Raw genomic sequence first — 17968 nt, 5'->3', positions numbered from 1 at the left:
TCGTTATAAGTTACTTAATACAAATTCATAATCGGTTAAACAAACAGATTTTGATCTACCATAATAACAAATTCAAGGTTGTTGTATTTTTTCCATCGAAATGAAATTAGCGTGTATTTGTTCAAAATATTTTGCTATTATTTTCCAATGGAAATTTTAGTTGTACTTAATAGCTCGTTTCTATATTTGTACAGTTGAATTGTGGTATTAAGTTCACATAAATTAAATGATACGTGTACCTTATGACCGTATTTTGAAACCTTTCAGGCATATGAGACACCGGTGTCTCGAAAATATTTCCTTGTATAGCAAGAAGGCTAGCAATATTTTACTAGTTTTTTTCGTTATAAGCTACTTAATACACCTTCATAATCGGTTAAACAAACAGATTTTGATCTACCATAATAACAAATTCAAGGTTGTTATGTTTATTCCATCGAAATGAAATTAACGTGTATTTGTTCAAAATAGTTTGCTATTATTTTTCAATGGAAAATTTATTTGTACTTAATAGCTCGTTTCTATATTTGTACAGTTGAATTGTGGTATTAAGTTCACATAAATTAAGTGATACGTGTACCTTATGACCATATTTTGAAACCTTTCAGGCATATGAGACACCGGTGTCTCGAAAATATTTCCTTGTATAGCAAGAAGGCTAGCAATATTTTACTAGTTTTTTTCGTTATAAGTTACTTAATACAAATTCATAATCGGTTAAACAAACAGATTTTGATCTACCATAATAACAAATTCAAGGTTGTTGTATTTTTTCCATCGAAATGAAATTAGCGTGTATTTGTTCAAAATATTTTGCTATTATTTTCCAATGGAAATTTTAGTTGTACTTAATAGCTCGTTTCTATATTTGTAAGTTGAATTTTGGTATTAAGTTCACATAAATTAAGTGATACGTGTACCTTATGACCGTATTTTGAAACCTTTCAGGCATATGAGACACCGGTGTCCCGAAAATATTTCCTTGTATAGCAGGAAGGCTAGCAATATTTTACTAGTTTTTTTCGTTATAAGTTACTTAATACAAATTCATAATCGGTTAAACAAACAGATTTTGATCTACCATAATAACAAATTCAAGGTTGTTGTATTTTTTCCATCGAAATGAAATTGGCGTGTATTTGTTCAAAATATTTTGCTATTATTTTTCAATGGAAATTTTAGTTGTACTTAATAGCACGTTTCTATATTTGTACAGTTGAATTGTGGTATTAATTTCACATAAATTAAGTGATACGTGTACCTTATGACCGTATTTTGAAACCTTTCAGGCATATGAGACACCGGTGTCCGGAATATATTTCCTTGTGTAGCAAGAAGGCTAGCAATATTTTACTAGTTTTTTTCGTTATAAGCTACTTAATACACCTTCATAATCGGTTAAACAAACAGATTTTGATCTACCATAATAACAAATTCAAGGTTGTTATGTTTATTCCATCGAAATGAAATTAACGTGTATTTGTTCAAAATAGTTTGCTATTATTTTTCAATGGAAAATTTAGTTGTACTTAATAGCTCGTTTCTATATTTGTACAGTTGAATTGTAGTATTAAGTTCACATAAATTAAGTGATACGTGTACCTTATGACCGTATTTTGAAACCTTTCAGGCATATGAGACACCGGTGTCCGGAATATATTTCCTTGTGTAGCAAGAAGGCTAGCAATATTTTAATAGTTTTTTTCGTTATACGTTACTTAATACAAATTCATAATCGGTTAAACAAACAGATTTTGATCTACCATAATAACAAATTCAAGGTTGTTGTATTTTTTCCATCGAAATGAAATTAACGTGTATTTGCTCAAAAAAGTTTGCTATTATTTTTCAATGGAAAATTTAGTTGTACTTAATAGCTCGTTTCTATATTTGTACAGTTGAATTGTGGTATTAAGCTCACATAGGTTAAGTGATACATTGTACACGTATGACCGTATTTAAGTAATACGAGTACAATATGACCTCATTTAAGTGATACGTGTACTTTATGACCGTATTTTGAACCCTTTCAAGCATATGAGACACCGGTGTCTCGAAAATATTTCCTTGTATAGCAAGAAGGCTAGCAATATTTTACTAGTTTTTTTCGTTATAAGTTACTTAATACAAATTCATAATCGGTTAAACAAACAGATTTTGATCTACCATAATAACAAATTCAAGGTTGTTGTATTTTTTCCATCGAAATGAAATTAGCGTGTATTTGTTCAAAATTTTATGCTATTATTTTTCAATGGAAATTTTAGTTGTACTTAATAGCTCGTTTCTATATTTGTACAGTTGAATTGTGGTATTAAGTTCACATAAATTAAGTGATACCTTTACCTTATGACCGTATTTTGAAACCTTTCAGGCATATGAGACACCGGTGTCCCGAAAATATTTCCTTGTATAGCAAGAAGGCTAGCAATATTTTACTAGTTTTTTTCGTTATAAGTTACTTAATACAAATTCATAATCGGTTAAACAAACAGATTTTGATCTACCATAATAACAGATTCAAGGTTGTTGTATTTTTTCCATCGAAATGAAATTAGCGTGTATTTGTTCAAAATAGTTTGCTATTATTTTTCAATGGAAAATTTAGTTGTACTTAATAGCTCGTTTCTATATTTGTACAGTTGAATTGTGGTATTAACCTCACATAGGCTAAGTGATACATTGTACATGTATGACCGTATTTAAGTGATACGTGTACAATATGACCTCATTAAGTGATACGTGTACCTTATGACCGTATTTTGAACCCTTTCAGGCATATGAGACACCGGTGTCTCGAAAATATTTCCTTGTATAGCAAGAAGGCTAGCAATATTTTACTAGTTTTTTTCGTTATAAGTTACTTAATACAAATTCATAATCGGTTAAACAAACAGATTTTGATCTACCATAATAACAAATTCAAGGTTGTTGTATTTTTTCCATCGAAATGAAATTAGCGTGTATTTGTTCAAAATAGTTTGCTATTATTTTTCAATGCAAAATTTAGTTGTACTTAATAGCACGTTTCTATATGTGTACAGTTGAATTGTGGTATTAAGCTCACATAGGTTAATTGATACATTGTACACGTATGACCGTATTTAAGTGATACGTGTACAATATGACCTCATTTAAGTGATACGTGTACCTTATGACCGTATTTTGAACCCTTTCAGGCATATGAGACACCGGTGTCCCGAAAATATTTCCTTGTGTAGCAAGAAGGCTAGCAATATTTTAATAGTTTTTTTCGTTATAAGTTACTTAATATAAATTCATAATCGGTTAAACAAACAGATTTTGATCTACCATAATAACAAATTCAAGGTTGTTGTATTTTTTCCATCGAAATGAAATTAGCGTGTATTTGTTCAAAATATTTTGCTATTATTTTTCAATGGAAATTTTAGTTGTACTTAATAGTTCGTTTCTATATTTGTACAGTTGAATTGTGGTATTAAGTTCACATAAATTAAGTGATACGTGTACCTTATGACCGTATTTAAGTGATACGTGTATAATATGACCTCATTTAAGTGATACGTGTACCTTATGGCCGTATTTTGAAACCCGTCAGGCATATGAGACACCGGTGTCCGGAATATATTTCCTTGTATAGCAAGAAGGCTAGCAATATTTTACTAGTTTTTTTCGTTGTAAGCTACTTAATACACCTTCATAATGGGTTAAACAAACAGATTTTGATCTACCATAATAACAAATTCAAGGTTGTTATGTTTATTCCATCGAAATGAAATTAACGTGTATTTGTTCAAAATAGTTTGCTATTATTTTTCAATGGAAAATTTAGTTGTACTTAATAGCTCGTTTCTATATTTGTACAGTTGAATTGTGGTATTAAGTTCACATAAATTAAGTGATACGTGTACCTTATGACCGTATTTTGAAACCTTTCAGGCATATGAGACACCGGTGTCCGGAATATATTTCCTTGTGTAGCAAGAAGGCTAGCAATATTTTAATAGTTTTTTTCGTTATAAGTTACTTAATACAAATTCATAATCGGTTAAACAAACAGATTTTGATCTACCATAATAACAAATTCAAGGTTGTTGTATTTTTTCCATCGAAATGAAATTAACGTGTATTTGCTCAAAAAAGTTTGCTATTATTTTTCAATGGAAAATTTAGTTGTACTTAATAGCTCGTTTCTATATTTGTACAGTTGAATTGTGGTATTAAGCTCGCATAGGTTAAGTGATACATTGTACACGTATGACCGTATTTAAGTAATACGAGTACAATATGACCTCATTTAAGTGATACGTGTACTTTATGACCGTATTTTGAACCCTTTCAGGCATATGAGACACCGGTGTCTCGAAAATATTTCCTTGTATAGCAAGAAGGCTAGCAATATTTTACTAGTTTTTTTCGTTATAAGTTACTTAATACAAATTCATAATCGGTTAAACAAACAGATTTTGATCTACCATAATAACAAATTCAAGGTTGTTGTATTTTTTCCATCGAAATGAAATTAGCGTGTATTTGTTCAAAATATTTTGCTATTATTTTCCAATGGAAATTTTAGTTGTACTTAATAGCTCGTTTCTATATTTGTACAGTTGAATTGTGGTATTAAGTTCACATAAATTAAGTGATACGTGTACCTTATGACCGTATTTTGAAACCTTTCAGGCATATGAGACACCGGTGTCCCGAAAATATTTCCTTGTATAGCAAGAAGGCTAGCAATATTTTACTAGTTTTTTTCGTTATAAGTTACTTAATACAAATTCATAATCGGTTAAACAAACAGATTTTGATCTACCATAATCACAAATTCAAGGTTGTTTTATTTTTTCCATCGAAATGAAATTAGCGTGTATTTGTTCAAAATATTTTGCTATTATTTTTCAAAGGAAATTTATTTGTACTTAATAGCTCGTTTCTATATTTGTACAGTTGAATTGTGGTATTAAGTTCACATAAATTAAATGATACGTGTACCTTATGACCGTATTTTGAAACCTTTCAGGCATATGAGACACCGGTGTCTCGAAAATATTTCCTTGTATAGCAAGAAGGCTAGCAATATTTTACTAGTTTTTTTCGTTATAAGTTACTTAATACAAATTCATAATCGGTTAAACAAACAGATTTTGATCTACCATAATAACAAATTCAAGGTTGTTGTATTTTTTCCATCGAAATGAAATTAGCGTGTATTTGTTCAAAATATTTTGCTATTATTTTCCAATGGAAATTTTAGTTGTACTTAATAGCTCGTTTCTATATTTGTAAGTTGAATTTTGGTATTAAGTTCACATAAATTAAGTGATACGTGTACCTTATGACCGTATTTTGAAACCTTTCAGGCATATGAGACACCGGTGTCCCGAAAATATTTCCTTGTATAGCAAGAAGGCTAGCAATATTTTACTAGTTTTTTTCGTTATAAGTTACTTAATACAAATTCATAATCGGTTAACCAAAGAGATTTTGATCTACCATAATAACAAATTCAAGGTTGTTGTATTTTTTCATCGAAATGAAATTAGCGTGTATTTGTTCAAAATAGTTTGCTATTATTTTTCAATGGAAAATTTAGTTGTACTTAATAGCTCGTTTCTATATTTGTACAGTTGAATTGTGGTATTAACCTCACATAGGCTAAGTGATACATTGTACATGTATGACCGTATTTAAGTGATACGTGTACAATATGACCTCATTAAGTGATACGTGTACCTTAAGACCGTATTTTGAACCCTTTCAGGCATATGAGACACCGGTGTCCCGAAAATATTTCCTTGTATAGCAAGAAGGCTAGCAATATTTTACTAGTTTTTTTCGTTATAAGTTACTTAATACAAATTCATAATCGGTTAAACAAACAGATTTTGATCTACCATAATAACAAATTCAAGGTTGTTGTATTTTTTCCATCGAAATGAAATTAGCGTGTATTTGTTCAAAATATTTTGCTATTATTTTTCAATGGAAATTTTAGTTTTACTTAATAGCTCGTTTCTATATTTGTACAGTTGAATTGTAGTATTAAGTTCACATAAATTAAGTGATACGTTTACCTTATGACCGTATTTTGAAACCTTTCAGGCATATGAGACACCGGTGTCCCGAAAATATTTCCTTGTATAGCAAGAAGGCTAGCAATATTTTACTAGTTTTTTTCGTTATAAGTTACTTAATACAAATTCATAATCGGTTAACCAAAGAGATTTTGATCTACCATAATAACAGATTCAAGGTTGTTGTATTTTTTCCATCGAAATGAAATTAGCGTGTATTTGTTCAAAATAGTTTGCTATTATTTTTCAATGGAAAATTTAGTTGTACTTAATAGCTCGTTTCTATATTTGTACAGTTGAATTGTGGTATTAACCTCACATAGGCTAAGTGATACATTGTACATGTATGACCGTATTTAAGTGATACGTGTACAATATGACCTCATTAAGTGATACGTGTACCTTAAGACCGTATTTTGAACCCTTTCAGGCATATGAGACACCGGTGTCTCGAAAATATTTCCTTGTATAGCAAGAAGGCTAGCAATATTTTACTAGTTTTTTTCGTTATAAGTTACTCAATACAAATTCATAATCGGTTAAACAAACAGATTTTGATCTACCATAATAACAATTTCAAGGTTGTTATGTTTTTTTCACCGAAATGAAATTAGCGTGTATTTGTTCAAAATATTTTGCTATTATTTTTCATTGGAAAATTTAGTTGTACTTAATAGCTCGTTTCTATATTTGTACAGTTGAATTGTGGTATTAACCTCACATAGGCTAAGTGATACATTGTACATGTATGACCGTATTTAAGTGATACGTGTTCAATATGACCTCATTAAGTGATACGTGTACCTTATGACCGTATTTTGAAACCTTTCAGGCATATGAGACACCGGTGTCCCGAAAATATTTCCTTGTGTAGCAAGAAGGCTAGCAATATTTTAATAGTTTTTCTCGTTATAAGTTACTTAATACAAATTCATAATCGGTTAAACAAACAGATTTTGATCTACCATAATAACAAATTCAAGGTTGTTGTATTTTTTCATCGAAATGAAATTAGCGTGTATTTGTTCAAAATAGTTTGCTATTATTTTTCATTGGAAAATTTAGTTGTACTTAATAGCTCGTTTCTATATTTGTACAGTTGAATTGTGGTATTAACCTCACATAGGCTAAGTGATACATTGTACATGTATGACCGTATTTAAGTGATACGTGTTCAATATGACCTCATTAAGTGATACGTGTACCTTATGACCGTATTTTGAACCCTTTCAGGCATATGAGACACCGGTGTCTCGAAAATATTTCCTTGTATAGCAAGAAGGCTAGCAATATTTTACTAGTTTTTTTCGTTATAAGTTACTTAATACAAATTCATAATCGGTTAAACAAACAGATTTTGATCTACCATAATAACAAATTCAAGGTTGTTGTATTTTTTCCATCGAAATGAAATTAGCGTGTATTTGTTCAAAATAGTTTGCTATTATTTTTCAATGCAAAATTTAGTTGTACTTAATAGCACGTTTCTATATTTGTACAATTGAATTGTGGTATTAAGCTCACATAGGTTAAGTGATACATTGTACACGTATGACCGTATTTAAGTGATACGTGTACAATATGACCTCATTTAAGTGATACTTGTACCTTATGACCGTATTTTGAACCCTTTCAGGCATATGAGACACCGGTGTCCCGAAAATATTTCCTTGTGTAGCAAGAAGGCTAGCAATATTTTAATAGTTTTTTTCGTTAAAAGTTACTTAATAGCCGTGTTTTTTAACACGCGCGTATACGTTTCGTTTGCGCGTGTAAAAAAACGCCTATCTTCGCTTACACAATGCTTAGGAGACCCATCTAGCGGCTGTGGTTAAACAACTAGCTACAGCAACAGGGTGTACCGAAAAGCGGAGACGCAACGCTCTGATGGCCATAGGGTATAACATATAGCTGAATCAGTTGCGATGAATTGTGGACACACATAGAATACATAGAATTAGTGTAGAGGGTGAAACAAAGACACATATTTCAGTTACATATGAGTATAATGCGTATTGAAATTTAGTAGGACAAAATTTATGCGCAGCAATTTCAGAGGTGTATTTATAGTTTGTCTCTTAGCAGTCAATATAAAGTTTAAGCGTAAACGGATATACGCGTGTTAAAAAACACGGCTAATATAAATTCATAATCGGTTAAACAAACAGATTTTGATCTACCATAATAACAAAGTCAAGGTTGTTGTATTTTTTCCATCGAAATGAAATTAGCGTGTATTTGTTCAAAATATTTTGCTATTATTTTTCAATGGAAATTTTAGTTGTACTTAATAGTTCGTTTCTATATTTGTACAGTTGAATTGTGGTATTAAGTTCACATAAATTAAGTGATACGTGTACCTTATGACCGTATTTAAGTGATACGTGTACAATATGACCTCATTTAAGTGATACGTGTACCTTATGACCGTATTTTGAAACCCGTCAGGCATATGAGACACCGGTGTCCGGAATATATTTCCTTGTATAGCAAGAAGGCTAGCAATATTTTACTAGTTTTTTTCGTTGTAAGCTACTTAATACACCTTCATAATCGGTTAAACAAACAGATTTTGATCTACCATAATAACAAATTCAAGGTTGTTATGTTTATTCCATCGAAATGAAATTAACGTGTTTTTGTTCAAAATAGTTTGCTATTATTTTTCAATGGAAAATTTAGTTGTACTTAATAGCTCGTTTCTATATTTGTACAGTTGAATTGTGGTATTAAGTTCACATAAATTAAGTGATACGTGTGCCTTATGACCGTATTTTGAAACCTTTCAGGCATATGAGACACCGGTGTCCGGAATATATTTCCTTGTGTAGCAAGAAGGCTAGCAATATTTTAATAGTTTTTTTCGTTATAAGTTACTTAATACAAATTCATAATCGGTTAAACAAACAGATTTTGATCTACCATAATAACAAATTCAAGGTTGTTGTATTTTTTCCATCGAAATTAAATTAACGTGTATTTGCTCAAAAAAGTTTGCTATTATTTTTCAATGGAAAATTTAGTTGTACTTAATAGCTCGTTTCTATATTTGTACAGTTGAATTGTGGTATTAAGCTCGCATAGGTTAAGTGATACATTGTACACGTATGACCGTATTTAAGTAATACGAGTACAATATGACCTCATTTAAGTGATACGTGTACTTTATGACCGTATTTTGAACCCTTTCAGGCATATGAGACACCGGTGTCTCGAAAATATTTCCTTGTATAGCAAGAAGGCTAGCAATATTTTACTAGTTTTTTTCGTTATAAGTTACTTAATACAAATTCATAATCGGTTAAACAAACAGATTTTGATCTACCATAATAACAAATTCAAGGTTGTTGTATTTTTTCCATCGAAATGAAATTAGCGTGTATTTGTTCAAAATATTTTGCTATTATTTTCCAACGGAAATTTTAGTTGTACTTAATAGCTCGTTTCTATATTTGTACAGTTGAATTGTGGTATTAAGTTCACATAAATTAAGTGATACGTGTACCTTATGACCGTATTTTGAACCTTTCAGGCATATGAGACACCGGTGTCCCGAAAATATTTCCTTGTATAGCAAGAAGGCTAGCAATATTTTACTAGTTTTTTTCGTTATAAGTTACTTAATACAAATTCATAATCGGTTAAACAAACAGATTTTGATCTACCATAATCACAAATTCAAGGTTGTTTTATTTTTTCCATCGAAATGAAATTAGCGTGTATTTGTTCAAAATATTTTGCTATTATTTTTCAAAGGAAATTTATTTGTACTTAATAGCTCGTTTCTATATTTGTACAGTTGAATTGTGGTATTAAGTTCACATAAATTAAATGATACGTGTACCTTATGACCGTATTTTGAAACCTTTCAGGCATATGAGACACCGGTGTCTCGAAAATATTTCCTTGTATAGCAAGAAGGCTAGCAATATTTTACTAGTTTTTTTCGTTATAAGTTACTTAATACAAATTCATAATCGGTTAAACAAACAGATTTTGATCTACCATAATAACAAATTCAAGGTTGTTGTATTTTTTCCATCGAAATGAAATTAGCGTGTATTTGTTCAAAATATTTTGCTATTATTTTTCAATGGAAATTTTAGTTTTACTTAATAGCTCGTTTCTAGCAATATTTTACTAGTTTTTTTCGTTATAAGTTACTTAATGCAAATTCATAATCGGTTAAACAAACAGATTTTGATCTACCATAATAACAGATTCAAGGTTGTTGTATTTTTTCCATCGAAATGAAATTAGCGTGTATTTGTTCAAAATAGTTTGCTATTATTTTTCAATGGAAAATTTAGTTGTACTTAATAGCTCGTTTCTATATTTGTACAGTTGAATTGTGGTATTAACCTCACATAGGCTAAGTGATACATTGTACATGTATGACCGTATTTAAGTGATACGTGTACAATATGACCTCATTAAGTGATACGTGTACCTTAAGACCGTATTTTGAACCCTTTCAGGCATATGAGACACCGGTGTCTCGAAAATATTTCCTTGTATAGCAAGAAGGCTAGCAATATTTTACTAGTTTTTTTCGTTATAAGTTACTTAATACAAATTCATAATCGGTTAAACAAACAGATTTTGATCTACCATAATAACAATTTCAAGGTTGTTGTATTTTTTTCACCGAAATGAAATTAGCGTGTATTTGTTCAAAATATTTTGCTATTATTTTCCAATGGAAATTTTAGTTGTACTTAATAGCTCGTTTCCATATTTGTACAGTTGAATTGTGGTATTAAGTTCACAAAAATTAAGTGATACGTGTACCTTATGACCGTATTTTGAAACATTTCAGGCATATGAGACACCGGTGTCCGGAATATATTTCCTTGTATAGCAAGAAGGCTAGCAATATTTTACTAGTTTTTTTCGTTATAAGTTACTTAATACAAATTCATAATCGGTTAAACAAACAGATTTTGATCTACCATAATAACAAATTCAAGGTTGTTGTATTTTTTCCATCGAAATGAAATTAGCGTGTATTTGTTCAAAATATTTTGCTATTATTTTTCAATGGAAAATTTATTTGTACTTAATAGCTCGTTTCTATATTTGTACAGTTGAATTGTGGTATTAAGCTCACATAGGTTAAGTGATACATTGTACACGTATGACCGTATTTAAGTGATACGTGTACAATATGACCTTATTTAAGTGATACGTGTACCTTATGACCGTATTTTGAAACCTTTCAGGCATATGAGACACCGGTGTCCCGAAAATATTTCCTTGTGTAGCAAGAAGGCTAGCAATATTTTACTAGTTTTTTTCGTTATAAGTTACTTAATACAAATTCATAATCGGTTAAACAAACAGATTTGGATCTACCATAATAACAAATTCAAGGTTGTTGTATTTTTTCCATCGAAATGAAATTAGCGTGTATTTGTTCAAAATAGTTTGCTATTATTTTTCATTGGAAAATTTAGTTGTACTTAATAGCTCGTTTCTATATTTGTACAGTTGAATTGTGGTATTAAGCTCACATAGGTTAAGTGATACATTGTACACGTATGACCGTATTTAAGTGATACGTGTACAATATGACCTAATTTAAGTGATACGTGTACCTTATGACCGTATTTTGAACCCTTTTAGGCATATGAGACACCGGTGTCTCGAAAATATTTCCTTGTATAGCAAGAAGGCTAGCAATATTTTACTAGTTTTTTTCGTTGTAAGTTACTTAATACAAATTCATAATCGGTTAAACAAACAGATTTTGATCTACCATAATAACAAATTCAATGTTGTTATGTTTATTCCATCGAAATGAAATTAGCGTGTATTTGTTCAAAATAGTTTGCTATTATTTTTCAATGGAAAATTTAGTTGTACTTAATAGCTCGTTTCTATATTTGTACAGTTGAATTGTGGTATTAAGCTCACATAGGGTAAGTGATACATTGTACACGTATGACCGTATTTAAGTGACACGTGTACAATATGACCTCATTTAAGTGATATGTGTACCTTATGACCGTATTTTTAACCCTTCAGGCATAGGAGACACCGGTGTCCCGATAATATTTCCTTGTATAGCAAGAAGGCTAGCAATATTTTATTAGTTTTTTTCGCTATAAGTTACTTAATCTTATCTGAATGTATACATCCGCACCGATTTGAATTTAAAGTATTTATTTTAATAACAAAACCAAACTCATGACAATTAATAAAATATCAAGGAAAATTACCAATGAAATAGCATATCGAAAATTCCTTTATATTACTAGTTTAAACTACAAAGGGACCTGATTTCTTATTGGATCTGTAAGATATCTAATTAGGGTTTTAAATTTTTCTAAGCTGAAGTATTTCACAGAAAAAGTGCTATAAATTTTTTAGTAATGACTTAGAAGGCTTTGAATTAATTATTTCGCAATTGGTGTTTTATAGCTGGTAGCTATAGGTTGTGCAGGTATAAGGGAATCAAGATAGATATAGAATTCCATATATCAAAATCATCAGTATCGAAAAAAATTTCATGAAACCATGTCCGTCCGTGCGTCTGTCCGTCCATTAACACGATGATTTGAAATTCGGTATACGGGCTTATCTTGAACAAGTATAGATTGGTATTGAAAATGAGTGAAATCGGGCGATAACCACGCAAACTTTTTCGTTATCGAAAATTTAGAAAAACTGGGAAAAATTTGGGATATGGAGAGAATTTGGAAGTTTAACATGCCGTTGAAGATATTACATTGAAATTTGGCAGAGACATTATCCTTTCCAAATTATATAGACTGAGTGAAGATAATCAAAATCGGTTAAGTACCACTCCCACTTTTCCTAAAGGTTCAACCTTAACAAAGTTTGCACTATATCTATGTTATATATAAGCTAAGGACAAAAATTAAACAAATTACGAAAATAGGCGTGACCCGCCCCTTTGTTTTGGTACCCTTTCCCAAATCTAACAAAATCTCCCAATCCGAACGATGTTTGGCATAAACATTTTTTTCATAGCTACAACTGTTAAACTACTGCATTTTTATCCGCTCAACTTCATAAGTGGTAGCCTCTGTATCCTTTTTGCTTCTTTTGAACGAAAATGAGTTCAGAATAGAACCATTTACATATGTATGTCGTATTGCGCAGCCTTATAACACTATTAACCACACAAAGCAAACAACAACATACACAGTATGTAATGTTCGGTTTGACCCGAACTTAGACTTTCTTACTTGTTTATTTTATATTTATCGAAAATGTCTCTTAAGTATATACGTCTCTTCGACATAATTATAGTACATATCTTATACAGCCGATTATTCGGATATTAGAAATTGGATAAGATTATTGCTCAGCTCCGTACTTGTTTAATCTACTTTACTTTTCAATTTCCTACATACCTAGTCCAAAGTAGCATTTATTGGCAAGAGTGATTCCTCGCTGGATTTCAGAGCTGATGTTGTTTTTGATGTTGTCCGTTTTAATGCTGGTTCCCAAGTAAACGAAGTAACTCTTTTATTATTTCCAAATTATGGTTGCCAACAGTAGCGTGGTTGCAAAGGCGCAAATACGCTGGCTCCTTGCTCGATAACAGCAGGTACTTTGCTTTGTCCTCATTCACTTTCGTCTTCTTCAATTCTTCTTCCAGTTTTTAGTAGGCAAAAAGAGGTAGTACTTTTTTGTATACCACTATTGTTATGATTGCCCCCAGAAACCCAGAAAAAGCACCTTTCCTCCCCTGGTAGTGTAAAATCCCAAACCTGATTGAAAAAGCCTCCCCTGCTTTTTACAAAGGCTCCACCAAAGGACGCGTTTTCGTTTGCAACTTTAAAACATTGTAAATTAGTGACTGCGAGCATTGTAGCTTATAATTTCGCTGTATAATCTTTCGAGAGAAAAAAGTTAGTAGTATAGTTTCAGATCGATTCGTTTACCAATCTCCGCAACTGTACGACCAGAGCTCATAGCCGGCCAAGGACTGTGAAAGCGACAACACGGCATATAGATACCGATCGTTATAAAATCAATTGCAAGTCAGTTTCTTAGATCCCCAGTGAGATTGTTAACTCTTCTTGCCTCTTGAGAAGGTTCTTCCAAAGGTTAACGAGATGACGAGTTTTAAAACTTTTTGCATCCTCATTTATGTGGCTGTCGGGCCCCCAGCAGTACCACCGGGGAACCCCCCGCCATGTGTGTCCACATGACACGTTTTCAATTATAATGTAGAACCAACGCATCTTACAGGAGCACATCTATCGTCGAACCCTGTTGAAATTGCAAGATTCCTTGGACTCTCATTAGAGAACTTTGAGGATAATATGTGAGTGCTCACGCCCATTTAATAGGGCTAAGCACTTTTAACACAGCAACACCCGCCGGTTCATTCGATTATTAGGGATTTTTATACGTGGTCCAAGTCCACCACTAATAGGCGGCAGCCACTAGCTCAATATAGTACTCTAGTTAAGTTTCTGTAGGCCAAAGATTCCCCCTAATGAGCGCATAGATAACATTTTAGAAATAAGTGGCGACGAATAATTGTTACGGAAGTTTTATTTAAACTCTGAAAATTTTTTATTAATCTAAGAAATAGGATGTTATTTTCATTTTTATTTAAGTTTTATATTTATTCTTTAGTTAAAACTTTCCCTTCTCCGTTGCGTTTTGCTAGTTTTAAGTGATTCATGAAACCTGCGCTGACAGCACACACGACTTGGCCGAAAATGTCGTTCCATATCCTCTATAAGCGTTGCTTGAATTGCTGCATCTTAAGAGTTGTATGGTCGTCATCATCTTCACCATCTTACCATATATGCAGGATTTGGACCCAGAAAGAGAGACCGCCATTAATTCGAGAACATGAAACATAGAAATTTGCGTCTATACAATTTAAGCTCCTTCTCAAACCTTCTACACTGAAAGAACAAATTTTTTGCTTTTGTCAATATTAACAGTAAGGAAACGCAAATTAAAGCTACTATTGTCAAGATAGCGGTTTGTTGTCGTTTGTTGTTGTTCGTCGCCAACCTGTATATTGCGTTGCCATACTTGCCCTTATTATAAAGCACCAACAGACATCACGTCCTCCGCCAACTGTTTCTTTTTAACTCTATTGCCGAATTCGGTTGTCGCTACGAAAACTCTCTTGACCAAAGATTTTCCATCCCTTCGTGTAACATAACCCAAATCAAATCTGCGTCAAACTCGTCTAGCTTATAATTAAACGTCTTTCACTGCACACCATTGGCATACCGACAGGAAGAACCGTACACTTTCCTGAGAACTTTCGAATATTTCAAGAGCCGTCTTATATTTTTTCGGTCTCATCAATGATGCCGAGCCGTATAACAGGACTTTTCTTCATTATCTTCTTAGTCCAAAGTGACACTTCTTGCGAAGAATAAGCTGTGCTTTCTCTGTTAAAGCGGGTTTCTAAATAGACGTGGTCTTTCAAAACTTCGAATATATATCTGTCCACAGTGACGGGGCTGCCACGGCGCGAAGGCATCGCTTCTTTTTTTTTTTTTTTTTGATCACAGCAAGTACTTCGTCTTAGCCTCGTTTACAGCAAGATCTAGCTAGCGAGCCCAGAACAATGATTTGGTTTTCTTAATTTATTTTTCTTTTCTTAATTTATTTTTCTTTCTCTCTATTTTGAGCTCTTTCGGAAATCAGTAACTCAAGTATCCAAATAACTTGTACAAATATTGATCATACCTTCTATGTGTCGAAATTCCTATTATGACTCTACACACAACCGCTTTCTTTTCTTCTTCGAAGTATTTTATTCGAGCTATTGTTTGTGTAATACGGCAGCAGAAATATCTGCATGTATTGGTATTTTCCTCTTTGAGATGTGCTCACCTTTCTAGTAGACGCCAGAATTCTGGTTTGTTGAATCTAAAAAATATCCTTCGACGACACTTCTTCTCCAAACACCAAAACAAAACTCTTCTTATTTGCATGTATAGTAAGTTTCTCATATTAATCGATACACTTTTACTATTCAAAGGAACTAATTTGGTTTAATGTTAATTATTTCTATATTACTTCATTAATCTTCACCACCATCTCACGCTTGGTTTTTTTTCTTAATTTGTGTACAATTTATTTTTCAGTATTTTGGTTTTTAAATTTTAGTTTAAGCATTAGACGAGAAATACTTGAAATGAATTCTTTGGTTTACCAGCACCGTTGCAATTATTTGTAAGTACTTTCACAAATTTAACACTTCGAACATACTTCTTGAACTTTTTCGAAATTCCATTTTTTTTTTTTGGTTCTTTGGTTTTTCTGATGCTAAATTTTTACTATTTTTCTTTTATGTTTCAATATTCACTTTCACTATTCCTTGCAGACCCTTTTACGAGGCGCGCGCTAACTACAACGGACTGCTGAAGGCACAAAAGCAAAAAATCAATGAACTGGAAAGTAAAGTTACTGAAGCGAAAATGACTTATAACGATGCGCTGAAAAACCTCGAACAAATCTCTGAAGATATACATCGTCAGAGACAAGAACAGCGTGGTCTGCTTAACGGCACACACTTGCCAGAGCTGTGCGCAGCAAACAAAGTTGTGGCGTCAGCACAGAACTATCAACATTTAACATGCGATTCGAACACAACGGAAGAATATCTAAAATTACCTGCCAAACTTAGCACCCAGTCCAGTCCAGTGCGGCAGCGGCACGTCGACGAGCATGAATGTCCACATTTACTGCTAGACTTTCCATCGCTTAATTTGAGCGAGGTAAACTTGACTTTTGAAAAAATTTTAAACATCTTTATAATTAAGAAATCCTTTGCAAAGAAACTCACAATCGACAGTATGCACAAATCAGCCAGCACCAGCGCTACCGGTGACGACAGCCTATACGAACATACTCAATTACACGGACCATACGTAGTAAAATCGAGTGGCGGCAGCGGTCATAGGGAAAATGGCGCAAAGCGCAATGCCAATTCGAGCAACGGTGCTGAAACCGATGACAATGGCGACATCGAGCAATGGACCGAGATACGCCTGTCGCATTCGGAGAGCACAAGCTCCAGCTACTCAAATCAATCGCTTTTACACGATCAATTAGGCGGAGGAGGTGGTGAAGATGCTCAATCGCATCACTCCTCGTCATCATCATCAGATGAACCGAAACATAAAGTCACCTGCACAACAATCCTTCATGACGATCAGCTAAACAAGAAGCAAAGCCTGAGTCAATGGCTGTCACGTTCTAATAGTCTGAAATTGTCTGGACGACGACAAAGTCTCGATTTACTCATCGATGCGGGTGATAAGATGAAGGATGTGTTTAGTTTTGGTTTTCAAAAAATGGGAAAATCATTGGAACGAAGAAACAGCGAATCGGAAATGAATGCAGAAAACGAGGAGAGCGCATGTGGTGCAGTTGCAGCTGGCGCTGGATCAGCGAGCGGTGGTAAAACCTCATCAGCAGGCGATTTCTTTCTCTTCTCCAGGTCAGTAGGCAGTGGTGGGAACACAGCCAGTAATAGTAAAGCTTTGCAAAAAAAGACTGGATTGCTAAACACACTACAAAAACGCTTCACAAAATTGATTTGAATAACGCAAGAAAAAAAGCAAAACAAGATTTTGAAAAAATAAACGCTGAGGCCAAAATCATTTCGAAAATTTTACTCAAATGCATTTTTGGTGATTTTTTTATAAAATAAAAGACATTTATTGGACGATATTACAAAAAAGAGATAACAGAAAAATTTACAACACATTTTGCAGCCAAAATTATTTTGAATCAAAAACGTATTTTAATGCACATGAAAAATGCATTTACTGCATGCATAACGGCATGTTTTTTACATATACATACGTATTTGCCTAGATAAATACAAACTAGCCAATGTATTAAGTTCTAACCAAAATGTGCTAGTTTTTAAAGCCAAATTAATAAAA

General features: G+C 32.5%; 1 protein-coding gene across 7 annotated transcripts in view; it reads left to right on the top strand.

Annotated features, from left to right (window-relative positions):
* Positions 1-17968, top strand: part of LOC137250514 (uncharacterized) — a 95833-nt gene that overhangs the window by 62622 nt on the left and 15243 nt on the right. For 6 of the 7 annotated variants that reach the window (XR_010952996.1, XR_010952995.1, XR_010952993.1 and 3 more), the window contains 3 exons: positions 16182-16247; positions 16399-16792; positions 16853-17517. Coding sequence is in view for 1 of the 7 variants with exons in the window: in XM_067783456.1 (XP_067639557.1) it covers positions 16182-16247; positions 16399-16792; positions 16853-17517 (1125 nt within the window). In the remaining 6 variants the exon portion in view is untranslated. The remainder of the gene's footprint in view (positions 1-16181; positions 16248-16398; positions 16793-16852; positions 17518-17968) is intronic. The other variant, XR_010952997.1, reaches the window with a different exon arrangement.

This window comes from Eurosta solidaginis, chromosome 4, assembly GCF_040869045.1.
Source record: "Eurosta solidaginis isolate ZX-2024a chromosome 4, ASM4086904v1, whole genome shotgun sequence".
NCBI lineage: Eukaryota > Metazoa > Arthropoda > Insecta > Diptera > Tephritidae > Eurosta > Eurosta solidaginis.
The sequence above is the reverse complement of the archived record's forward strand: the minus strand, read 5'-3'. Positions and strand labels throughout refer to the sequence as shown.